Raw genomic sequence first — 20,769 nt, forward strand, 5'->3', positions numbered from 1 at the left:
GATTCCCCCAGCAAGCAGAGTACATAAGCCAAACTTCCACGGTTGCCTACTTTAGATGCATAGAAAGACAGCCTGACCGAAAAGATAATGTGAGTGGAACATACTTAAAAGCACCGTGAGAAACAGGACCTCAGGAAATCTGATTTAAAAATCCATGAGGGTAAAAGTTTGTATTTTCAGTCCATTTGCAGTAACGAACTCTTCCTGAGAGGATCTCTATTTCGATGATCTTAAGCCATGGTAGTAGAAGACAGTATTTGAGGCAGATTATTTTAATACTTGACAAAATCACGTGGTTTCACACACTACATCAAAACCACCTTTCTATAGACTGGAGTTTGTTCTTGAGGGTCTCTCAATCAGTTATGTATCATTTTTCTGTGCCCTTACCAGGGTTGTAAAAATCGTAAAGGATGGCATTTGCTGGCTGAACCAAGCCCATGGGATTGATTTGCTTTGCCCCAAATGATATACAATCTGGGTCTGGTCCACTTGTGAGCTGGAGGGAAAAAAACCAATAGTTATGATGAGTAAACTAACTCTTTCTTCCCAGTCAGTTCCTAATTCGTTTGTGCTTGTACTAGCTGTTGAATTCTTGCTTCTGATGGCATAGGTGAGTTAATCCTGAGCTGTTGCCTCAACTTGAAGAAAGCATTTCCTTCCATGATTTTATTGGAACGTTTTGTGGATGAGCTAAGTTGGTAAAGGTAGTTTTGTGAGATGTGTGCAGGTCTTCTCTGCCTGAAACTGGCTGATCCAGACTCACATCACCACTACTTTGGGGTTTAATTGTCAGCTTTTGCCTATTACACCTTGCACAGGAGTAATGGGTGTAATATATGTTCACAGCCTATCCTGTACTGGTGGCCGCCCGCATATACACGTTCCTTAGTAAAATGCTAAGGTCAGGGACAGCTTTTGACCCGTGTTAAATACACAAATGATCTAGCACAGTCATAGCAGCAATAACATTTACATTTTTTCATTTGTCTATTGTCTTATATTTTAAAAAATCATTGCCTTGTGTGTGCTTTCTACAGGGATTCCCTGCATTGACTGTGGAGGTGAAGCAACTCAAGTGGGTGTAGGGTGGAGTCATTATCCAAAATATAGGAAATATACACAGAAACTGAGGGTTTTAGTGTTTACATTTGTTTGTCACTACATGGATCTCAATCCAGAAATACTGAACTTAACAAGCAAGGTGTCCATGTGGAATTTACAGGACCACGAGTTAACACTTTGTTAATCTTGGATGAAAAGCTTCTCTTCTGGCTAGAGATGATTTATCTTTTTTTTTTTTTTTTTTGGGGGGGGGGGGGGGCGAAGCCCAAATCTCAAACATGGACCACATCTCCTGGAACACAGAAAAGCAGAGGATGAAAGTGCATGTTTCCCTTCTTCCCCTCCTCTGCCCTTTTTCAACGGAGCTGCTCAATAATAATGTATGACAAAAGTCACAGGAAGGTAATGGAGTGTGAAAAACAATAATGATTGGGTTTAAAAAGTCTATATATGCTATCTGAAATGGCATCTGAAATGGAAAATCATTGGGTTTTCTTACTTCACCAAAGTAGAGCAAAACCTTTCCTTCCTTGTACTCATAGTGCTGAATGTACTGGTCTGAAGACATCACCAACTGCAGGAAAACAAACAAAAAATCAGAAAAAAAAACTTGGCGTAACACGAACAGCTTTGCTACCCCCCTCTATATTCTGGTTTGCTTTGTTCTGCCCTCTTTCTTCCTCCCTAAAGGAAACAGTCCCCAAGACCATGAACCTGGGCAAACCTCCCCCAACCAAGCAGGGTCCAGAACCCAAAACTCTGTAGCCACCTTTGCAGAGCGCTGTGCCCCATCTCCCTGTCAGTGTGCCCTGCCATCAACCACCTCTAAAAGAAATGCTTGCCTTCCTACCTGCAAGCACAGGACACACTGTCCTGGCATGTCGCAGGACAATAGTGCCAGTGGAGACAGCGATATGTGTTAAGGACAGGCATGTATTTAAGTGCCCTGCTAAGCCTTGCCCTAATTTCTATTACAAGGGACTAAGAAAGGTGAACTCTGTCCACCACAAGCTTTTCATTTCTTGTATACATTCAGCGAATATTTTATCAGAACAAGAATAATGAAAATATATCTCTCAAAAATCCATTTTCCCTTCTTTATTCCATAAGTTTTCTATGGAAAAAGCTATAAAAGATTGTGCAGAAAAGTGTGTTTCTAACCTGTTCAAGATCTTTTGTGTCAGGCTCCAAACCACTCAGCAGAGAGAGATCAACCAAGGACATCTTTGGTGTGTTGGAACCTGTGGACCTTTATATGGGAGACAATCAGCAGTAAACATCTGCACTGAACAGCCAGCTTGCTTTGAAGAGTTTGGCTTTTCAGGCTTGTTAATGGTGAAACAAAACACTCTGCTCCGTTTAACTTTCCTAAGTAGACTTTAATTTGAAAATTAGCTGCCCAGCTCATTAAGAGTCATGAGGCAAAATTAGTCATCTAAACTAGTCAAATGGTCATCCAAAACCCAGGTGTCTTGCCTGAGCTTGTCATCTAGGCTTTCTTTATAGCTGATAGGCAGGAGTGATCACCTTCAAAGGACAGTTCATCCCACCATAAAAGCACTGTTGAAGATAGGGAAGGTAAACAGCACTGACAAAGCGTCTGTTCTCTATTACCTAGAGAATGGAGATAGGAAATGAGTTTATCCAAATTCTTCAGGGACAAAGTCAAATTTACATCACCTTTACTGTCCAAGGCAAAAATCCTCATCACTCTGACTATCTATTAGGTATATATATTGGACTTCCATTCTTTTCTACTTCCATTTTCTCAAAAATGAGGTAGTTGTGTCATTGCTGGAAAAGGAAGTTGTTCTGCACTCACATAAGGTGCCATGCCATAAGATATTCCACATACACTTAGTGGTCCTTCAGAAACTTTTGTTTTGGCACCCTCCTTTCCCCATAAGGGATGTACCATGGTGCAGGGAAGAAGTATGGTGATGTAGTCAGTGCCTTCAGCTTTTCTTCTGTGTCTTAACTACAACAAAGGGAGCTTCCCATTATTGTTTAAGCCTTACCCTAACACTCAGCAATGTCAATGATATAGTTGATAAATATGACATAGCAGTTAATGGGAAAAATGGTGCTTCAGCCAGTAAACAATTCACTGAATACGTTTAACGAGGGAGAGTGAAACCTGGGAATCAGAGTAACTCCAGTCCTCCCCATGCCACAGTCTGGGAGGGGGGATAAAAGCCCCTGCCTCTGAGGCTTTGTCAAAAGTCAGTGGTAAAGCTAAATTCTACTGGGGAGCAAAACCTGCTTCTGCCACCCTGCACCTCTCTAGAAGGGGGAACTCAGGACAGCCACCACTTTGTTCTTTTGTGACCCTTGCTGGACTGTGGAAGGGAGCAAAAGCAGATGTTCCAGTGTTGTTCGGCACGGGAGGATTTCTTTCTCACTAACTCTGCCTTTGCCTACTTCTTGATTGCCACAACAGGATATCTACTCTGCCTCCTCTCCTCCCCCAAATAGTAGTAAACATCTTCTCTTTTTAATGAGGCCAGAGTGTGACCATGAAGGAAGTAACAGCATCTCTCCAAAAAGCAAGGAAACTCAGTTAATGTGTTATTATTATGTTCCAAGTATATCTACTTTATTTAATAAAAGGCATCTTTCAAATGATTAGCTAGCCAGGCACTTTAGAGTGTCCCCACAGTCTGATGGGGCAGAATCTGCAATGGACATTTGATGTCTACGTGAACCGTCTAAACTGAATACATTGTGTGGAAACCTTTTCTCCTGCCATGGGAGAGAGGTCGGAGACTCACCATCTGTGCATACTCACAGAACATCACCAGGTTGGATGCCGAGCTTGCGGATATGAAAAGGATGATCAAGAAGAATTACAAACAGAAACGGGAGAGAGGTCGGAGACTCACCATCTATGCATACTCACAGAAGATCACCGGGTTGGATGCCGAGCTTGCGGATATGAAGAGGATGATCAAGAAGAATTACAAACAGAAATGAAGGCATTTTCTAATGAAAAGCTGATCTTGCAGACCTACCTGACACAGACTTTGTACTGCAGTGATTCTGCTTTGCTGGGAGAGATCACATCCCTTTTCCTTCTGCTGTGGATGTCAAACCACTCTATTTCAGACAGTGGCTCAAACGCGCTGTTTTCTGCAGCAATTGAGTCCTCATAATCATAGTTTTCATCAGAGTATGGGGCTTCTGGAGGTGACAGACATGATCAACCATGCACAAATTTGACTGAGGTCCTGATAATTTGGCTCCTTTTTGTATAATGATAAATAACAGTGGGCAGTCGTGCCATCTCTACGGGTTTTATAAAAGTTTGCTGTACATTATCTCAGTATTTCTAATTCATTCATAGTTTAAATTCTAGGGATAATTATAGTAAGAATAACCAACAGTTCTAGCTAGGAATGGGGTTCAGGCTATGCATAAATATGTAAAGGACAATCCCTGCCTCCAAAAGTTAGCTAGTTAAACAGAAAAGAAACGCAGACATAGGAAGAGAGGATGATAAATACACACTTCAGGTGGTGGAAAACAGAGCCTTGCTCATATGAAAAACCTATGACAGATCTGCCTCAAAGAATTTTTAAGGCCACATGGTAAGGTCCCTTACTAGCCGGGGAACTGAGCTGGGCTTTCCTCTCATGGCAACCAGGAACACCGTGAAGGGAGTTCGCCTCCCTCTCCTCCCATTAACAAAGAATTACCAATAGTACTTGTGTGTCTGTTAGGTACCTGCTGCACCTACAGTCACTCAGACAATTATTAAACCATTTAAAAATATTAATAAGCTGAATGAAACAATAGCTAGGCAGAGTTCAGAGGTCTCTCTCATTCCTTGTTTCATTCATTTATTCCCACTTTCCAAGGCTGGAAAGCCATTAAGTATCATAGCATCTGGTCAAATGTGTCACCTTTGAGACCCCACCACTTCCCTTTTCACTCACCAGTATACTTAATGCTCCCTTCCATTTCCACCGTCAAAGTCAAATCATTACATGTGTTGTTCTTCAGCTCAGAAGACCAGTACACTTTCAATATCTAAAATAAACATGCAAAGAGCAAACCACTAAAAGTATCATTTAAATGATAAGGGATTTACTCATCCAGGACTTCAGGAAATGTTGATGGGACATGGGATTGTGGAAAGAAACACCAGTCTCCCAAAGGCACAGACTAGTTGCAGAGGACTGTTGTGGATATAAGTAGGAGAGGTCCCATGTACAAATCACAAATGGTATGGGACCTTTGAGATAACTCTCCATTCCCAGCCGCAAAGGGGTCTTTCAAACTCCAGCCTCCTTTATCAGCATTGATTAACAAAGTTAAAAACAGGAGAAATTGACTGCCCATCAGGGCAGTAGGCCCCTATATTTAGAAAATTGGAGACAGGAAACACAAAGGATGAAGACATGGCGAGTAATTCCTCACTTTGTTTTCAAAAGGGAATAAAAGAAGTCCAGTTGGACTTTGAATTTCTGATTTACAGCTTACACTCATTGTCCCATTTCCTCTGCCATGTACGGACACTTCAAGTTTTCTTCCAAGTTCAAACTGCAAACCAAGGAAAAACAACAAACAGACAAGAGATTTAGTGATTTAGTCTGTGCTCAGCATTTGATCTATTGTTTTCCTGTGATCTTGACGGTCTTCTATGCCTTTATCCCTCAGAACTGGATTAGGGAAACCTTTAGCTATGGAAGAAGTTATAATATCTTGTGTCTCATAAGATTTTTAATGTGCTGGGCTGGTGCATCTTACTCTGCTGTTCTGAGGCCCAGGAGATGTATTTTTCCAACTTCACTAAAAAAAACTCTTTCCTCTGTAGCCTAGATTTGACATTTGCACAGGTCCCAACACACTGAATGTCAGAATATTCCCCTTCTTCTTCATTCCCTAGCAAGACTTGGGTTCCTGGCTGCTCTTCATTATTGGGGGGGGAATTCACATCACCAAAGTCCTTGAAAAGGCAGGAAAGGGCCTCTAAAGTCTGCTGCCAAACATCTGTTGATTTTTTTTTCTTCAAAAATATTATATTGTTTTGCAGATTAAATTATTAAAAAATACTATAAACCTGCTACGTCATGATTGCTTAACACGAGAAAACTTAGGTTAGATGATGCAATGTTTCTCCTGTTTGACAAAAAAAAGCTTGAAATGATGGATGGTCGTGTACCTCTAGCTGCTTCTGAATCGCTTCATCAGCATCAGTCAGAGTAATACTGTAGTCTTTTTGTTTTCCAGGCGTTCCCAGTTTTACAGTCAGGTTGGAGGAAACAGTGTTAAATGTCTGTATGCTGTATGCTGACAGAGCTTCTAGGGCCACCACTGTGTCCTAGGTGAGAAAGAAATGCAAAAAAGCTAACAATTATGCCAGGTTATTTCAACATTGTGTAAGATGGCATGATCAGTCACCTGGAACTATTCTTCAGTTTTATGGTTTTTGCTGCTTTGATGTTCTCCTGTATCTGTCTGTTCCTACCTGTACAGACTATTTGTTTCATTTCCCAGCTGCTTCTTTTAGCATTAAAAACCTAAAACCACTGGAGTTCTGACCTTGATTATCATAAGTCTTCATAAAGAAGAAGAATCTTTGCTGTCTTATAACCATTTTATCCTGGCCTATTTTTTATTAACACACCAAAATCTTTAGCGCTTCATACACCACTGAAGTTCAGGACTAACTGTTACGATGCTTTCAAATCTAAATGAAAAAAGTCTTTATGAGACTTCTGTTTTCTTTCCTCCTCCTGAAACTCCACCCGGATCTGGTGGTCAGGTACCTGTGTAGAGCAGTATCCTCCACCGTAGTTCCTTCTTTCCGTCAGCCACGTAGCGATAGGCCTTGCGTACTCCATGTCTTTCAGGAGCAATGTTTGAAGCAATGCATAGGCAGTGGTTTCCACTGAGACTGCATCGTTGCCATTTCCCCAGTAGCGCTGCCGCTTTGCTGCAAGAATAACTCAATCTTGAATCCCCTTCGTAAAGACATTTGCCAAATATGACTATTGTTCTGCACAGCAGATATTTCGTGTCATAGTGTTGAGGAACCACAAGACACAGATACCATCATGAAAGCAACAAATCAGTTGGGAAGCAGAGATAATGGAAAAGGAAAACTACAGTTTTCAATTATGACTTATCCAACTGTCATGGTTTAATGATCCCATTGTACAGTGATGTCCGTCTGATGGAGTGGTAGTATTGTGTCTGGTGGTCCCCAAGAGATAATAGTATTAATTTTGCCCGTAAGTCCAGTCGTGATTGAGGAAAAGCATATTCCCTATGCTTAAACTATGGCTATTAAGCCGTAACGTATTTATCAAATGGATTGGGAGAAATTAATAGTGTGACAGTGCAGCAATACAACCAACTGATGTGGCACCAATGACAGCCACACACTGGGGGGGGGAAGATGTGACATCCATGTGGAGCTGGAACAAAGTGCTCAGAACTGGCAGGAGGGCTTTGAAAACAGATGGGCTGGAAAAGACACCGTCCCTCTTAATCCTAAATCCTGTCTGAACTACTCCCATATGTAGCTGTTCATTCCCCATCAAAACCCATCAAAAGTTTCTTCTTTCTCAGCTGGCTTGGACTTTTTTTTAAATGCATTTGAGGGATGTGGAAAATTTGGTAGGTGACAACGGAAGCAGAAAAGGTAAATGACTATTTACCATGGTTATGTTCGAATTCCAGTATCAGATAAGGTCACGATCCAAACTTCACAATGCTAAGTTGTTACTTTATAGTGATATTAATTATACAAATTACATATTACAATTTCAGCATATAAATCTTTATGCAATTTAAATAATTAAGTATATTACACATATACATACACACTTTATAAAACTGTCCTCACTTGCATGACTTTGTTTTGTTCATCTAAGAGTGCCCAAAGTGCTTAATTAGGAGAAGTGCTTTCTAACTGAATTTTTAAGAATGGTTACCAGTACCTGCATCAAAAACAGAACAGTCTCTTAATTTTTCTTTCGCAAACTGGGCTTCTTCACTATCAGACTGCACAAGCGTCAGAGCATAAGCAGTGATTGCTGTAGAATAGCAGTTAACACTTCTTGAAAGTTGGTTTTTCATGTAAGCCACTGCTGTTCTAACCACTTCTACCTGCGAAAACAGAATGGATTCACTTGAAAAGTTCATTCAGACCTACTAAATGTTACTGCTGGTGAGAGTACTAGGAAATTAGAATACATCACTGTAGTCATTCTTGGGAGAATTTTAATAATTTTTGCTTAGTGATTAAAGCCATTGATGATGGAGTGTGTATCTTGAAACACCTTGTTGTACATTAGGCCACAGCATCTTTTCCTGTCCACCACAGGTGTAAACAGACTTTTGCCTCCTCATTTGCAGTACTTCAAGATAGTAGGGTGGACATGCTATTGTGCAATAGCCTTCAGACTTAAAGATAAACAGTCAGACTTCCTACCACATCAGGTGACTCGTAGACCTGTAGAGTCTGTTGCAATGCTATAGTTACAAAGGCTGTCAAAGCCAAATCCTCTTCTGCTGACTGGATGCCACCCTGAAAGATGAAACATGAAAAGGAAAAGTTAAATGTACATGTATATGCTTATGATTAAATTTAGAAAATCACTTTTCATGAAGTCTAGGACCTTCTTGTCAAACCATCTGACCACAGACCATGTAGTTTTACCCTTAGTTTTGCTCAATAACTTGTGTCCGCCTAAAGTGAATCTGTCCTCTACAGTGCCAAACAGTTTGCATTAAACAGTGTTAAGAGATTAGGAACCCACTACAACCTTCAGCTGGTAATAAAATATTTAATTATTTAACTTATAGTTAGAAATCTACAATTTCTCATCGGAATATTCATGGCTTCAATTTCCAAGCACTAGTGGTTTGTGGGTTTTTTTTTGTTTCTCTGCTACCTTCTATAGACTGAAGAGCCCTGTAACACACAGAACTTTTCTCCTATAAAAGTATTTATAAACCATCACTAGATCATTTATTATTCCTCTTCTTGATAAACTAAACACAGTGCCCTCATTAGATTTTTTCCCCTGAAGATCTGCATTTTCATTCCTGTTCTTCTTTGTGATTCTTTTGCTCGTGCTCTCCTTTGACAACAACCTTAGGATCTTCAACAACCTTTGACAATAACCTTCTCCTTCACTCAGCCCCAGATATTCGTCCTTAGGAGAAGGATAGGTTGTTTGCTTGGAAAGACTTAAATCTCTGCACAAAATTATCATGCACAGCTCCTGAAGCAAATGTAAAATAGAAGTATCTCAGCATGAACACAGGTATAAAAAAACCTTTGGCCAGTTCTTGAACTGTTTTTTTTTTTTTTCCCCAACTGTGTTACATCAATTGTGGAACTGGCTTTGAGGGTGAAAGCCTCACTAGTGATTTGACAAAGATCATTAATAAAATTAATACTTTTTTTTCATATAAGATCACTACAAAGGTATCTGCATTTTCAGTGAATTTTGGAAGATGCATGTTATTTTTGTATCTTAGACGCATGAACAGTGTAACAATTCTGTTTTTCTGGACACTTATAGGGGATGTGTAGATTAACATATGCAATTGTAAATTCTAATTAGATATTAAGATTTTTTTTTTTCCACCATGGGAGTGGTTAAATACTGGAACAGATTACCCAGAGAGACTCTGGCATCCTCATTCTTGGCGGTGCTCAAGATTCAGCTGGACATGGCCCTGTGCAATCTGCTCTAACTAGAGCTGTTCTGAGCAGGGGTTGGACTAGATGACCTCTGGAGGTCCCTTCAAAACTAAATTATGATTCCATGGCTGTATTGCCTCTGGCAGTACAAGGCATAGATTTTTACCAAGCACAAAGATCTCAGAATTAATTTTTGAAGTGCTCTAGAGGCATAGGTCAGCTGCAAAATTATCTAAGACTGGATCAAAAGATAAAGGTGGTGAAGTGCTAGCTATGCATCTCTGACATAACAGACCTTTTAACAAATTCATTTTACATTACAGATTTTGTACTTCTTACATTATAGATTTCTTTTCTTTAGGTACATTTCTTGTTACTCAACAACTCACAATATCCCTTTCAGTCCCTAGCAGCCCTAAAGGTGCAACAGATTCTTCTAAATACAGATGACCTACCTGCATAGTCCTGTCCAATACTGGGTGATGGTCATGGAATGAATGATCTGCCTGCTGTTGATTAATCAAGTAGGAAATCGAGTTGCGTATGTGACTGTCTTGGATACTAATGTATTCTCTGCACCTTGTGAGTACTTTAACAATGAACGCAGTTAACCTGTACAAAAGAAAATTTTCCAAACTTCTGCTGATGTATATTTATAGAAGAGTATATTGACAGGAAAAGAAAGATACTCATTTTGTACATAGGCTCATACTCAATACAGTGCACTCACTGGAGCCTAGTGAGTTATCATTCAACATCAGCATGAACATTTCTACTCTGTGGCAAATGCAAAATAGTCAGCGCCTCAGTATAATTCTCCTTCATCAAGGACTAAACGTGCTCAGAGACTTACATGGCTGACTATCCGTGACAAAAGCATATAGGCAACACCATGCCCACCAGATTTTGGAAACCCATCTCCTCAGAAAAACTTCTCAAGTATCAAATGATAATAGAAGTATTTTGAAAAAAACAAACAAACAAAAATACCCTTACCATACACTACTGGGAGTTGTTTTAAATGCTCCATAGGAGCCATCCAACTTCTGAAACTCAAGCAGTCTAGTATAACCTGCATGAACAAGATACCACATAACTGTAGAATACACATATTTCTTGGGCATTTTCATATAACACTTGTATTAACATGGACGTCTTCAGTATTGACTAGTGGAAGATGACGTGGAGGTGTTCACTGGTACATTAAGGAGGAAATGACTGAGTCAGCAGGCCTTTGACACAGAAAAAGCATTAGGCTTAGAAAGTGCTCTGTCTTGTTTGACTTAATTGAGCCATGAGAATAACCTGAAAACTGCAGGTATCTATAGTTACAAAGCATTTTCTAACTAATGAATCTTGGGAAACTTATTTACCACTACTGACAACTTTTCAAGCTGTTGGCTTTTTGGTGCATGGAGTCAAAAAATATACATCATCTCTTGTGTCGTACATAGGCTTAGAAATCATGAGTTGTGACCTCTGATCTGGACTGCTATTATCTTGACAAAGTCTGTATCGTAGCGACACAACTCGTTTTCTACCCCGGTGAACTTCGATAAGAATCAATAAAAGCATAATATAGGGACTAAATGCTGCTGATAATACCAAATACTCATCAGCAGGACCTCATGTCACTTTAGGTAATCTTAGATAAATAGGAAAAGAGCTCCATTCGGCAACTGTTAGCATGTTTTTGATCTCTATTTATACCCTCAGTTTTCACTGATGAAATGTGTGTGTCACGTTGTCTGAAGATCACGAAGACATGTGCATTATATCGCTTTATGCCATGTGCACACCACTACAGTTCAAAAGATCACCTGTACCTGCTACAATACTGATAACTCTTGAGCTCTATGCTAGTGTCTGTCAGCTGGAACACCTCCATTTCCACATGCTGTGATCCTGGATTTGCTGTACATTTAACACCGGCTTTGGATCACGTCTTGGAGTGGGCTTTTCAAGAAGCAGCCTTGCAGCTATCCTCTCCCTAAGGAAACTCCCTCCCTGTGTCAGCCCAAGACTGTTGGAGTCATTCTAGCTCATGTCATGAATACAGGAGTGTGGAAGAGAAAGTGTCAACGTCATGGTTAGCATTGGGAGTTTCCTTAGCGATACTCCTCTTGCCAACTACAGACATGTCCAGCAGAGATCTGGAGAGGCCATCCTAAGCACTGTCTATGATCCGTGGGGAGAAATAGGCATTTTTAGGACATAATTCATCTTGATATATTTTGCGCATTGACATTAGGAGTAAATTAACAACTGGCCTTTGCTGTCCATTTACTCTGAAAAGAGTTGACATTGATCTGCTCACATTTTGCTGTCTGCTTCTGAATTAGGCAAGAGAGAGGGTGGATTATGAATGTCAATACTGTACAATGTCAGATGGAGGCAATTAGTCTCCTAAATCCTCCTCATCAGTTCTGTTTCTCATGTCTGGCTGCAGATCATCAGAGGCATTTCTGCGTGGCTGTGTTAAGACAACGCTCGCTCCTTTGGCAAATAGCCATGGTTAGTGTGCAATGCAAAAGGACAACAAAGACCATGTCAGTTGGTCTCTGGGGTTTTTTTCTGCGTACCTTTTTCAATCATGTTAATGGCTTCTTCCTTCTTTTCAGGACTAAAGTTCACCCACTGCTCGCTGGCATCCAAGTACTCAATAGCGTAGACTGCAGGGGCCATTTTCACCATTGTTTGCTCTGCACAGCCTGTGGGCACTTGAATAAGTTTCTCAACTCCAGTGAGACTAAGGCAATTTTCAACAGACTCGTCCATAATATTCCCTGTTGTAAAAAACACAAGCCATAGTACATATCGTATTTAAAGTTGACTCGTATAACACGAAGAAAGGTGATCCTAACTATAGGTTGACACTCAAACATGGCCTGATACTTCTCATTATTAAACACTGTTTTCAGCTAGTTAAAACTTTGTAAAGCTGGAGAAGAGCAAAGATGAGGTGCCAGGCCCTGGAAAAGCTGGAGAAACGAGGCTGGGGCACTGAAGGAGCATGGAGGAGGAAGAGTCCTGAGGCTACTGGAGGCATGGAAGTAAGGAAAGAGGGAAAGACAGGTGCTTCAGGTTCTGGCTGGAAAAGTCTTGTCAAACCAGACCTGATCCTTCAACAGAGGGCAAAAAGATCATGCCTTAATCATGCCAAATATTTTGTACAGAGGTTTGGGTTCTTTCTTTTTTTTTACCTTTCTGTAATTTACTCATTTGATGAATTCAAGCATCCCCATACTTTAGAACAGGGATTTGAAATGAAGGCCAATAGCCTTTGTGTCAAGAATGCATTGTTTTACATTTTCTGGGGAAAAATGTTGTTATCATTAATAAGGGTACTTGCTGGTAGATGTTTTTAAAAATATGTATGCATAAGTATGTGTATTTATATGCTTATTTGATTAAATGAGTATGTGATGGTACATATCTTCTCTTTAGAAAAAGAGAACTTTCCAGAACTTATACATCAGAGTCTGGCATCCTTGTTCTGAAGACTAAAGCAGGTTTCTACAGTCCCACATACAGTGAGGGGTTGTTAGAGAAGATGAACTCTTCTGCTCTGGCCTTCCCATGAAGTTAGACCGGGCACACTGAGACAGGATGAACCGCATAAAGCTATTATATCCAATATAAGTGAGAAGGAGTAATTAGAAAGAGGACAGGTACTGGATCAGCCTTGGGGCTGTTTTGTTTTATGACTTGGGCAAGTAGCACAGACCGTTTGAGTCATAGCAGAAAAACCAGGAGGGAATGCAGACTTGACGTTGAGGAACGAGCAGCACAAAGGGGCATGTCTCTTGTCACCTATGGAGAAGTTATTGACAAAAAAATTACATTTACCTTTCAGGCTAACAAAGACGCGACTGTCAGAACCCGGTACCATATTAGATGGTCTGTTCAGGTCCAGTGTATGGGACTTTACTGTAAATAAATAGCAAACAGAGATCTACATCCAGACTCTTTAAACATAAAAACATACAGTGTAATTTTAGAACATGCTTTTCACTAAAGCTCTCACAGTTGATGGCAATTACGACAGAAATATTATCAGAAAAGTTCAATGGAAATTTTTTAAAAGAAATAAGCTTATCTTTCTTAATTTAATTTTAAATTATTAGCAATATTTTTGAGCTTGAAATGAGGCTTGTTTTTAATAACTTTTAAGACCTATTAGTAAATGTAATAGATGCCTACTTAATATTTAAAAAATTCTACTTTGAAACACAGAAGTAATACAAATAATTTTTAAGCATTTAGAATTAAATGATTTTTCTTTCCTGAGTCTTTTGCTATGTATTGGATGAAGAGATTTGTGACAAGTTCTGGTCAACCAAAGCAACGTTTGTATGTTAAGAAGTATTTCTCTGCACTCATCAGATATTCACACCAGGCTTTACACCCCCTGACCCTACCCTAAACATCATCTGTATCTAATTCTTTTGTGTAACTTACAGCCACTGTTAATGCAAATGGTCTTTTCTTCTCTCTCTAAAACACCTTCAGCCTGTACAATTGAGGAAAGAAAAGTCAAAATTTTTGCAAGCGCTCACACCTGAAATTAAGCTGCATGACAGCCACAATTTCCGCCCTTGCACTAGACCAGCAAGTGGCAGAAATAAGTTATTTTAGAGTGAGATTTCTCTCCAGGTAAATGTGAAGCTTCAAATCAGATTTTCAGTCTCCCAAATGAAATGCTAATAAACTCTACTGACTTTGTTTTTTGCTATTATTGACATATTTCCCCAGATAAAATTCCTTTAACCAAAACTAACCCAGAAAAATTAAACTTCGAAGTGTATACTCAGCTTTGTGAGCCATGCAAGTCAAGTGCACAGGTGGATTCACTTTTATAAACCTCTCATCTATGAAATCTAACAAGTTCTGAGTTCATTTGTTGGTAAAACTTGAACTTTTTTCCCTTCTGATTTCCAGACATCCGTCTTCCTACAGTTTCTGTTTTAACAAAGCTATTTTTACAGACACTTTTGATGTTTTGGCGTAGCATTGAACTCTGAGACTGTGTCTATCTCTAGAAAAGTTATGACCTGTAACAACAGCACGTTCCCAGCATCCCATGCCATATGTTTACCTACATGTCTGTTCCCTGACAGTAATAGTGCTAGAATTTGTATTTTACATTTTTTTGTGTGGATTGAAAATAGCCCTCAGTTGGCGACTTGGATGCTGTAATGAGTCTGTACCTGTCAGTGTTGACTCTTGAAAAGTCATTTTTTCTAAAAGGCTCCTCCTTTTCATAATTTTGAAAGAGTACTAAGGTATTAAATGACCAATACAACATCTTTGTTTGCCTGTGTTTTACCTATGCAATTGTTAAGACTGAAGATCCATTAACTAGAAGGAATAAAATAAAGTTTAACTTTATGACTAGCAGAGAGTATTTCCTTCTCAAAATATTGCTGAATAGACATCTTCAATCTTGGCTTCATAAAGGAAAAAGAATTTTTTAAAATGTTGATGAAGTAGGTGGAAGTTAAAGATTACAAGCTGGGCACTGACTGCATGAAGGAAGTTATTGCTACGCCATGGGTAGAAGGATGCCTTTTTCCCATAGAGAACAATTCTTTCCATATACACTACACACAGGCCCACCAGAGAGTTAAATTTCTTCCCCATGCGATAGCTCAGTCCTCGCTAAGAACCAGGTTTCCCCGAGATTGCTTCCAGCCTTATGTTTCTACAATTTCACTCCCTCCACAAGAGCTCCACACACAGTGAATGTTATATTTGAGGACAAACACATATTCATGAAGTGCCTTCCCTCAACTAGTTATACCTACCACAACATTGAGGTTCTTCCTAATGCTATCACTGTGCCCAGAAACTGTGTCGAAAGCAGTAATAGTAATGGGAATTTCTCCCACAGTCAGAGGGACAACTGAGAAGTAGGCTGGTGTTGCAGAGTTCCCCTTTGCCACCAGCGCCAGCTGCACAGGCTTCTCCATCGCCTCTGCGGTGCACAGCCCCTTCACTGCATCCATCATCACCGTAACCTGTGGGGACATGGCAATGCCTGCAATCAGGCTTAGTGCATCACTGCACAGGAGAAATACTCCAGCTCCACCATATCTAGATAAGAATGGGAAATTAGAGACAGGTGTAACAGGAGACTAGCTTTTGCTTAAGATGGAAATAGCAATGTAGACATTTTGCAAGGCAGAGTGTGTTCTTCACTTCACTCCCCTGAATTTACTATTCTCCATTTATAAAATGGGAAAACTTTTTTGCCAAGAGGTGATCAAATGCTAGCATAGCTTGTCCAAGGAGTTTGTGGAGTCTTCCTCCTTGGAGATATTAAATATCTGACTGGACAAGGCCCTAAACAACTTGCTCTAACTGGACCCGCTCTGAGATCTGGAAACCTCTGGAGATCCCTTCCAACCTCAATTGTTCTATGACCCTGTGGTCTGTTAACCTTCATCTACTTTGATTGAAGCTATGAAGGTAAATCAGCTATTATTTCTTCATTACACTGAATTTGCAGTATAGTTTTGGCCTATCCCTGAAACACAAGGAAGCAAGAAAGATGGTACATTTTTATATATCCCAGCTCTACATCATTCAACATAGTTCAGAAGATGCTGGTCAAGCAGAGCTGACTAAGAGATGGGAAGAGATGAAAAAAAGAGCATCAGCCTGAGGATGATGGAGGACTAAGCCCAGTGACAACCGTAGCTATATGCAGAGCTGAATAGGTGTCACATGCGGACAAAAAGTGGCTTTGTATTGTATGCACAATAAATTTTATGGCTAAGATATTGGATTGTGTGCTAATAATTTACCTCTGTATCTTGTGTGCCTGCTTTATCAGCAGCTGTGTGTTGCGCAGATTGACAGGCAGCAAAAAAGTAGCTGGTTGCTTCAATGAAGGGGAAGAAGACATACCCAAAGACAAGGAATTTCACTGTGTAATATAGTAAATAAAATCTGTTTTGTACAGTAAGTTTGATTAGCAAGTAGAACTGGATCCTGTCCTTGGAGAGACTCAGAATGGGAGCATGATGTCTGGGCTGTAGGAGGGCACTGAAAGGTGGCTGAGTCGTTTACATTAAATTATTACATAGCTATACATCTAGCTAGCTGGATGTGTGTAGCACAGCAGTCGGTGGCAATACTACCTGGAGATCGTTGGGCAGATAGTTGTAAACCACTGCTTTTATTTCTAGTTGTTCATGTCGTCTGACTGAGTATGGTAATCTCAGGGATACAAAAAAGTCTTTGAAAACTGCAAAGGTGTGGGGGTCAGCTATGCAAAATCCTGGGTTGAGAAAAAAAACAGAGTTGAGAATTACACACTTAACATCAGCTGATAAAAAGCTAAAGGTCTAATCAAAACTCACTGCCTGGGCAGTACCAGGTGGACACTTTGTCCCTCCTTCATGGTCCTGGTCAACCCCCAGGAGCTCCCAGACAACAGCACCTGGGAACCCGGGCTCTGGTGTCCAGCCCTTGCTGATCCTCTGCTAGTCTCCTGGTGCTCTTCTCTTCTCTGGCTTTCCAGAGACCACAGACTTTCGCATTTCTCTGAGATGGCCAGAACTCACTCCCAGAAATATTCCAATAGAAGTGATGTTATTACTGCTACCTTTCTTGTGGCTCCCTGGCCATGTGGAAGATGAAATGAGATGATTTATAGATTGGAAAGAATAAGAGACAGTTTTGATTGTATAATCCATCCCCCTTCAGAGCCCACTTCGTGTTGTTTTTACAAATATATACCTATCCCTTGAATTCTAGCTGGGCTTTAATATGGCATGAGAGAGAGGAGTAAATGTCATGATGGAAACACTTTGCGTTTTGTAGTACTGACTGTCTCACTCTGTCAACATAACATCATATCTCTGTTCTAAAAAAATGCGTTCTCTATTCATCCATACAAAGAAACCCAGTAAAATACCCAATACTTATACCTTTTTGGGGAGATATGCTTATTGCCTGAACTTCCCAGGTAGTTATAGAGTCAGGAGCAAAGTTTTCTACACTAAGAAACACAAAATAAAATGTATTAGGAAGGATGTATAAAATGTAAACATTGCCATTTTCTGAAGTTTGAGTACTGTAAGGGAAAAAAATACTCCCTCAGTTGTGGAGACAAAGTACTTGCAAATATTTTGAAGTCCTCTGTATGAGATAACACATAAAGCTGATATTTATATACATTTGATTGTACCAATTTAGATATATTCACCTAGTCAGGTAATACAGTACCTATGGTTTCCAGGGTTTCTCACTTCTTCAAAATTCCACCACCAGCTCTCAGGAAAATAACTGCGCAAGTTGACAGAGGTTTCATCAAACACTTCTTCATGGTCATCATAGTCTGTAAAACAAGAGTGTGGTTTCTGTTCTGAAGTCTTTGGGTGCTGACCTTACACTGTCTTGTCAGAGAGAAAGCAGCATGGAAAATACTCTGAATGAAAAGACTTCACCTGGGTTTCATCTTGTGCATTAGAAAAAAATGCCGAAAAAAAAGAAGCAATGACCAAAGATTGTCATTGAACAAAAGGATAATTCTTCTTTCCAAGTTCAATAACTATATGCCACCAAACAAGAAAACATTTCCCTTTCGTAATGCGTAGCAAAGATGTTCCTACCGTCCCATATTTGTAACAGACAGAGCATGAAAGCAGAGCTCTGAGAAAATGGTAGCAGAAATCACACTTAGAATGGGGTCATTTTCAACACAAAATATTTTTTTTTTGTAACATGAGTTCCTGTGTGATCAGAGATAGACTTTGGGGAGAAGAAAGTAAGAAAAAGGAAAAAATTGTCCCTGGCTGAAGTGGCCCCTTCTCATGAGGCAGTGTTTTGGAGGTATTCGGGTGTTGTAACAGTACTACCACTAATAAAATACTCATGAAACATAGAACCATAGAATCGGTATGGTTGGAAGAGACCTCAAATATCATCAAGTCCAACCATTATCACAAACCTGAGATCCCTCAGAGCCCTCAATGCAGACAACCACCCCCTTCTCTGCTCCACTGTTTGCAGCCTCCCGGGGTGCGGGCAGGGGCCAACAGCTCCTCCATAAGGTTGTTTTGGGGCCAACAGTGCCTAAAGCAATTCCTGTCTTTTCTCACCCCACAAAGTTATCCTGTCCCATTCCCACCTTCACAACGTACAGTTGTGAAGATGCAATAGCATGTGGGTGCTGCACTATACTGGGGCTCACTGAAATGTTGGTGTGAAAACTTCCTCCCCAGCCCCACAGCATTAAATGTCCCTTAACACTCCCTTGCCACCACATGAAGGGTGTTTTTCTGTAGACAGGTGCATGCCACTGTTCTTTACATCGTGCCAAGCCCACTCTGGTCCTCCGCTTCGCCTCCTTTCTGAGGGCTGTGGCTTTCTCACAGCAGTCCTGGAAGGCATTTTTGCATTCAGGGGAGCCGGCAACCTTTGTTAGCCTTTTTGCACAAGAAAATCTCATGGGATTTAGTTTCATTCCATCTTCACAGCATTTTTGTAGATCAGTGTTTTGATACTTGCTGGCTGCAATATAATTAAAGCCCAGAATTAGTGCGGTGGAAGTAGTAATAAGTGTAAAGGTGTTTATCGTGCTCTTTTCTGTTATTCTTTGCAGTTAACGTTACCTGCTATTGCAGCAGTCTGCCTTCAGCCAGGAACCTGCTCTCCATCCTAAAACCAGTCCAAAAACACGGGAGGAAAGCATGGGCCCTATGGCATCCTAGATACTCTATTCTAAGCTTTCTCTTCAAATTCAGACTGTAAATTAAAAACACCTCCTTGGCAGACTGGAATTAGATATCTTAATAGAAATAGCCATGGCAGTGCTCTCATTCTTGAATAAAGAGGCTGATTTCAAAAGTAATAAAGGCTTGAAGTGGGAATCTTCCTGTCTTCTGGCAAGGAAATATCAACTTGTGTAAAAACTTTTTTTTTTTTTTTTAAAATTTAGACTAAACGTTTTACTAGCTTTTCTCTTAATTGGAGCACAAAGTACCAAAGCTAGCACAACCTCAAAGCAGAATGTCAAGAAAAACAATAGAATCTATAAAATATTTTCTGGCCATACAAATAATTTTGAAAAACTTTAAAGCCATGACTGATAATATCTGATAATATGCCATGACATAATATCTAGTAGAAGTACTTCACATTTGGGATTATAAACTGGTGAACTAGTTTCCATTTGCAGCTGACTCACTCTTTGATTTTGTTTTTTGAGTTGTTTTGATAAATGATGCATCAAGTCGCAAGGCATAGCATACACACTTGTGCTAGGTTATGTCGCCTAACGCAAGAACAGGGACTATGAATATCTTGGTATCCTTTACTATCCCATCACTTCTTGCACCCTAGGTCCCAGCCACATCCCTTTGCGTCCCCCCTGCTAAGTCTTTCAGGTCACCCAGATGAGCAGACGTACCAATTCCTGACATTTTCTTGTGAAAATCCAAAGATCTCTTCTGCCTTCTGGGAACGTGGAGGCATTTATAGCCTGGGAAAGCAGAACGGAAGAGCTTGGTCATGATACTATGACAGTAACAGTCTGACCATTCAGGTCATTCATGGAAGACTCATCTTAGGACCCATCTCATTCACAGAAGATCCACAGTTTGATGAGCTACCTTACAGCCCCAGCCAGCTGCTGGCTGCCCCAGCTGAGCTGGACACCAAAGGCCCAGCAGCCACGATCTGGGCTGTCTGAGCTGCCAGCACCCAGTGGAAGAAGAGAAGAAGAAAAATCCACACACAATGGTGATTTTTATGACGTCATGACAAAATGTTTCTGGTTTTTAAGCAATCATCAGCCTCCTCAGATTTATAGTGGTCTTGTACAAACATCTAAAGTAAAGGGCAGATTGCACTTACCTTCTCGAACTTTGGATTTAATTGTATCTGATAAAAAGGCTAGACCAACATCAGTAAAAACTTGAACACTGTCTGCACCACCACCTGCAGAACATCCGAGATCATACAAATTCATAGCATTAAATACCTGCCAAATAAAATATCATAGATGGACTGTACAGGCTTGCAAAAGGGTT

At 40.2% G+C, this 20,769-nt stretch overlaps 1 protein-coding gene across 1 annotated transcript in view; it reads right to left on the reverse strand.

Annotated features, from left to right (window-relative positions):
- LOC104168645 (complement C4-like) overlaps nucleotides 1–20,720 on the reverse strand; it is a gene marked incomplete at its 5' end in the record, with an annotated part of 27,576 nt that extends 6,856 nt beyond the window's left edge. Inside the window, 22 exons of the mRNA XM_009709305.1 lie at nucleotides 391–499; nucleotides 1,565–1,639; nucleotides 2,227–2,314; nucleotides 4,077–4,245; nucleotides 5,001–5,094; nucleotides 5,548–5,607; nucleotides 6,230–6,388; nucleotides 6,837–7,003; nucleotides 8,013–8,181; nucleotides 8,507–8,602; nucleotides 10,183–10,339; nucleotides 10,724–10,799; nucleotides 12,310–12,513; nucleotides 13,577–13,657; nucleotides 14,189–14,240; nucleotides 15,535–15,747; nucleotides 16,873–17,012; nucleotides 17,665–17,735; nucleotides 17,963–18,074; nucleotides 19,049–19,249; nucleotides 20,148–20,219; nucleotides 20,594–20,720. Coding sequence (XP_009707607.1) covers nucleotides 391–499; nucleotides 1,565–1,639; nucleotides 2,227–2,314; nucleotides 4,077–4,245; nucleotides 5,001–5,094; nucleotides 5,548–5,607; nucleotides 6,230–6,388; nucleotides 6,837–7,003; nucleotides 8,013–8,181; nucleotides 8,507–8,602; nucleotides 10,183–10,339; nucleotides 10,724–10,799; nucleotides 12,310–12,513; nucleotides 13,577–13,657; nucleotides 14,189–14,240; nucleotides 15,535–15,747; nucleotides 16,873–17,012; nucleotides 17,665–17,735; nucleotides 17,963–18,074; nucleotides 19,049–19,249; nucleotides 20,148–20,219; nucleotides 20,594–20,720 — 2,692 coding nt within the window. The remainder of the gene's footprint in view (nucleotides 1–390; nucleotides 500–1,564; nucleotides 1,640–2,226; nucleotides 2,315–4,076; nucleotides 4,246–5,000; nucleotides 5,095–5,547; nucleotides 5,608–6,229; nucleotides 6,389–6,836; nucleotides 7,004–8,012; nucleotides 8,182–8,506; nucleotides 8,603–10,182; nucleotides 10,340–10,723; nucleotides 10,800–12,309; nucleotides 12,514–13,576; nucleotides 13,658–14,188; nucleotides 14,241–15,534; nucleotides 15,748–16,872; nucleotides 17,013–17,664; nucleotides 17,736–17,962; nucleotides 18,075–19,048; nucleotides 19,250–20,147; nucleotides 20,220–20,593) is intronic.
- Nucleotides 20,721–20,769: the final 49 nt, after the last annotated feature.

This window comes from Cariama cristata, unplaced genomic scaffold (assembly GCF_000690535.1).
Source record: "Cariama cristata isolate BGI_N322 unplaced genomic scaffold, ASM69053v1 scaffold3081, whole genome shotgun sequence".
In the NCBI taxonomy this organism is placed as follows: Eukaryota; Metazoa; Chordata; class Aves; order Cariamiformes; family Cariamidae; genus Cariama; species Cariama cristata.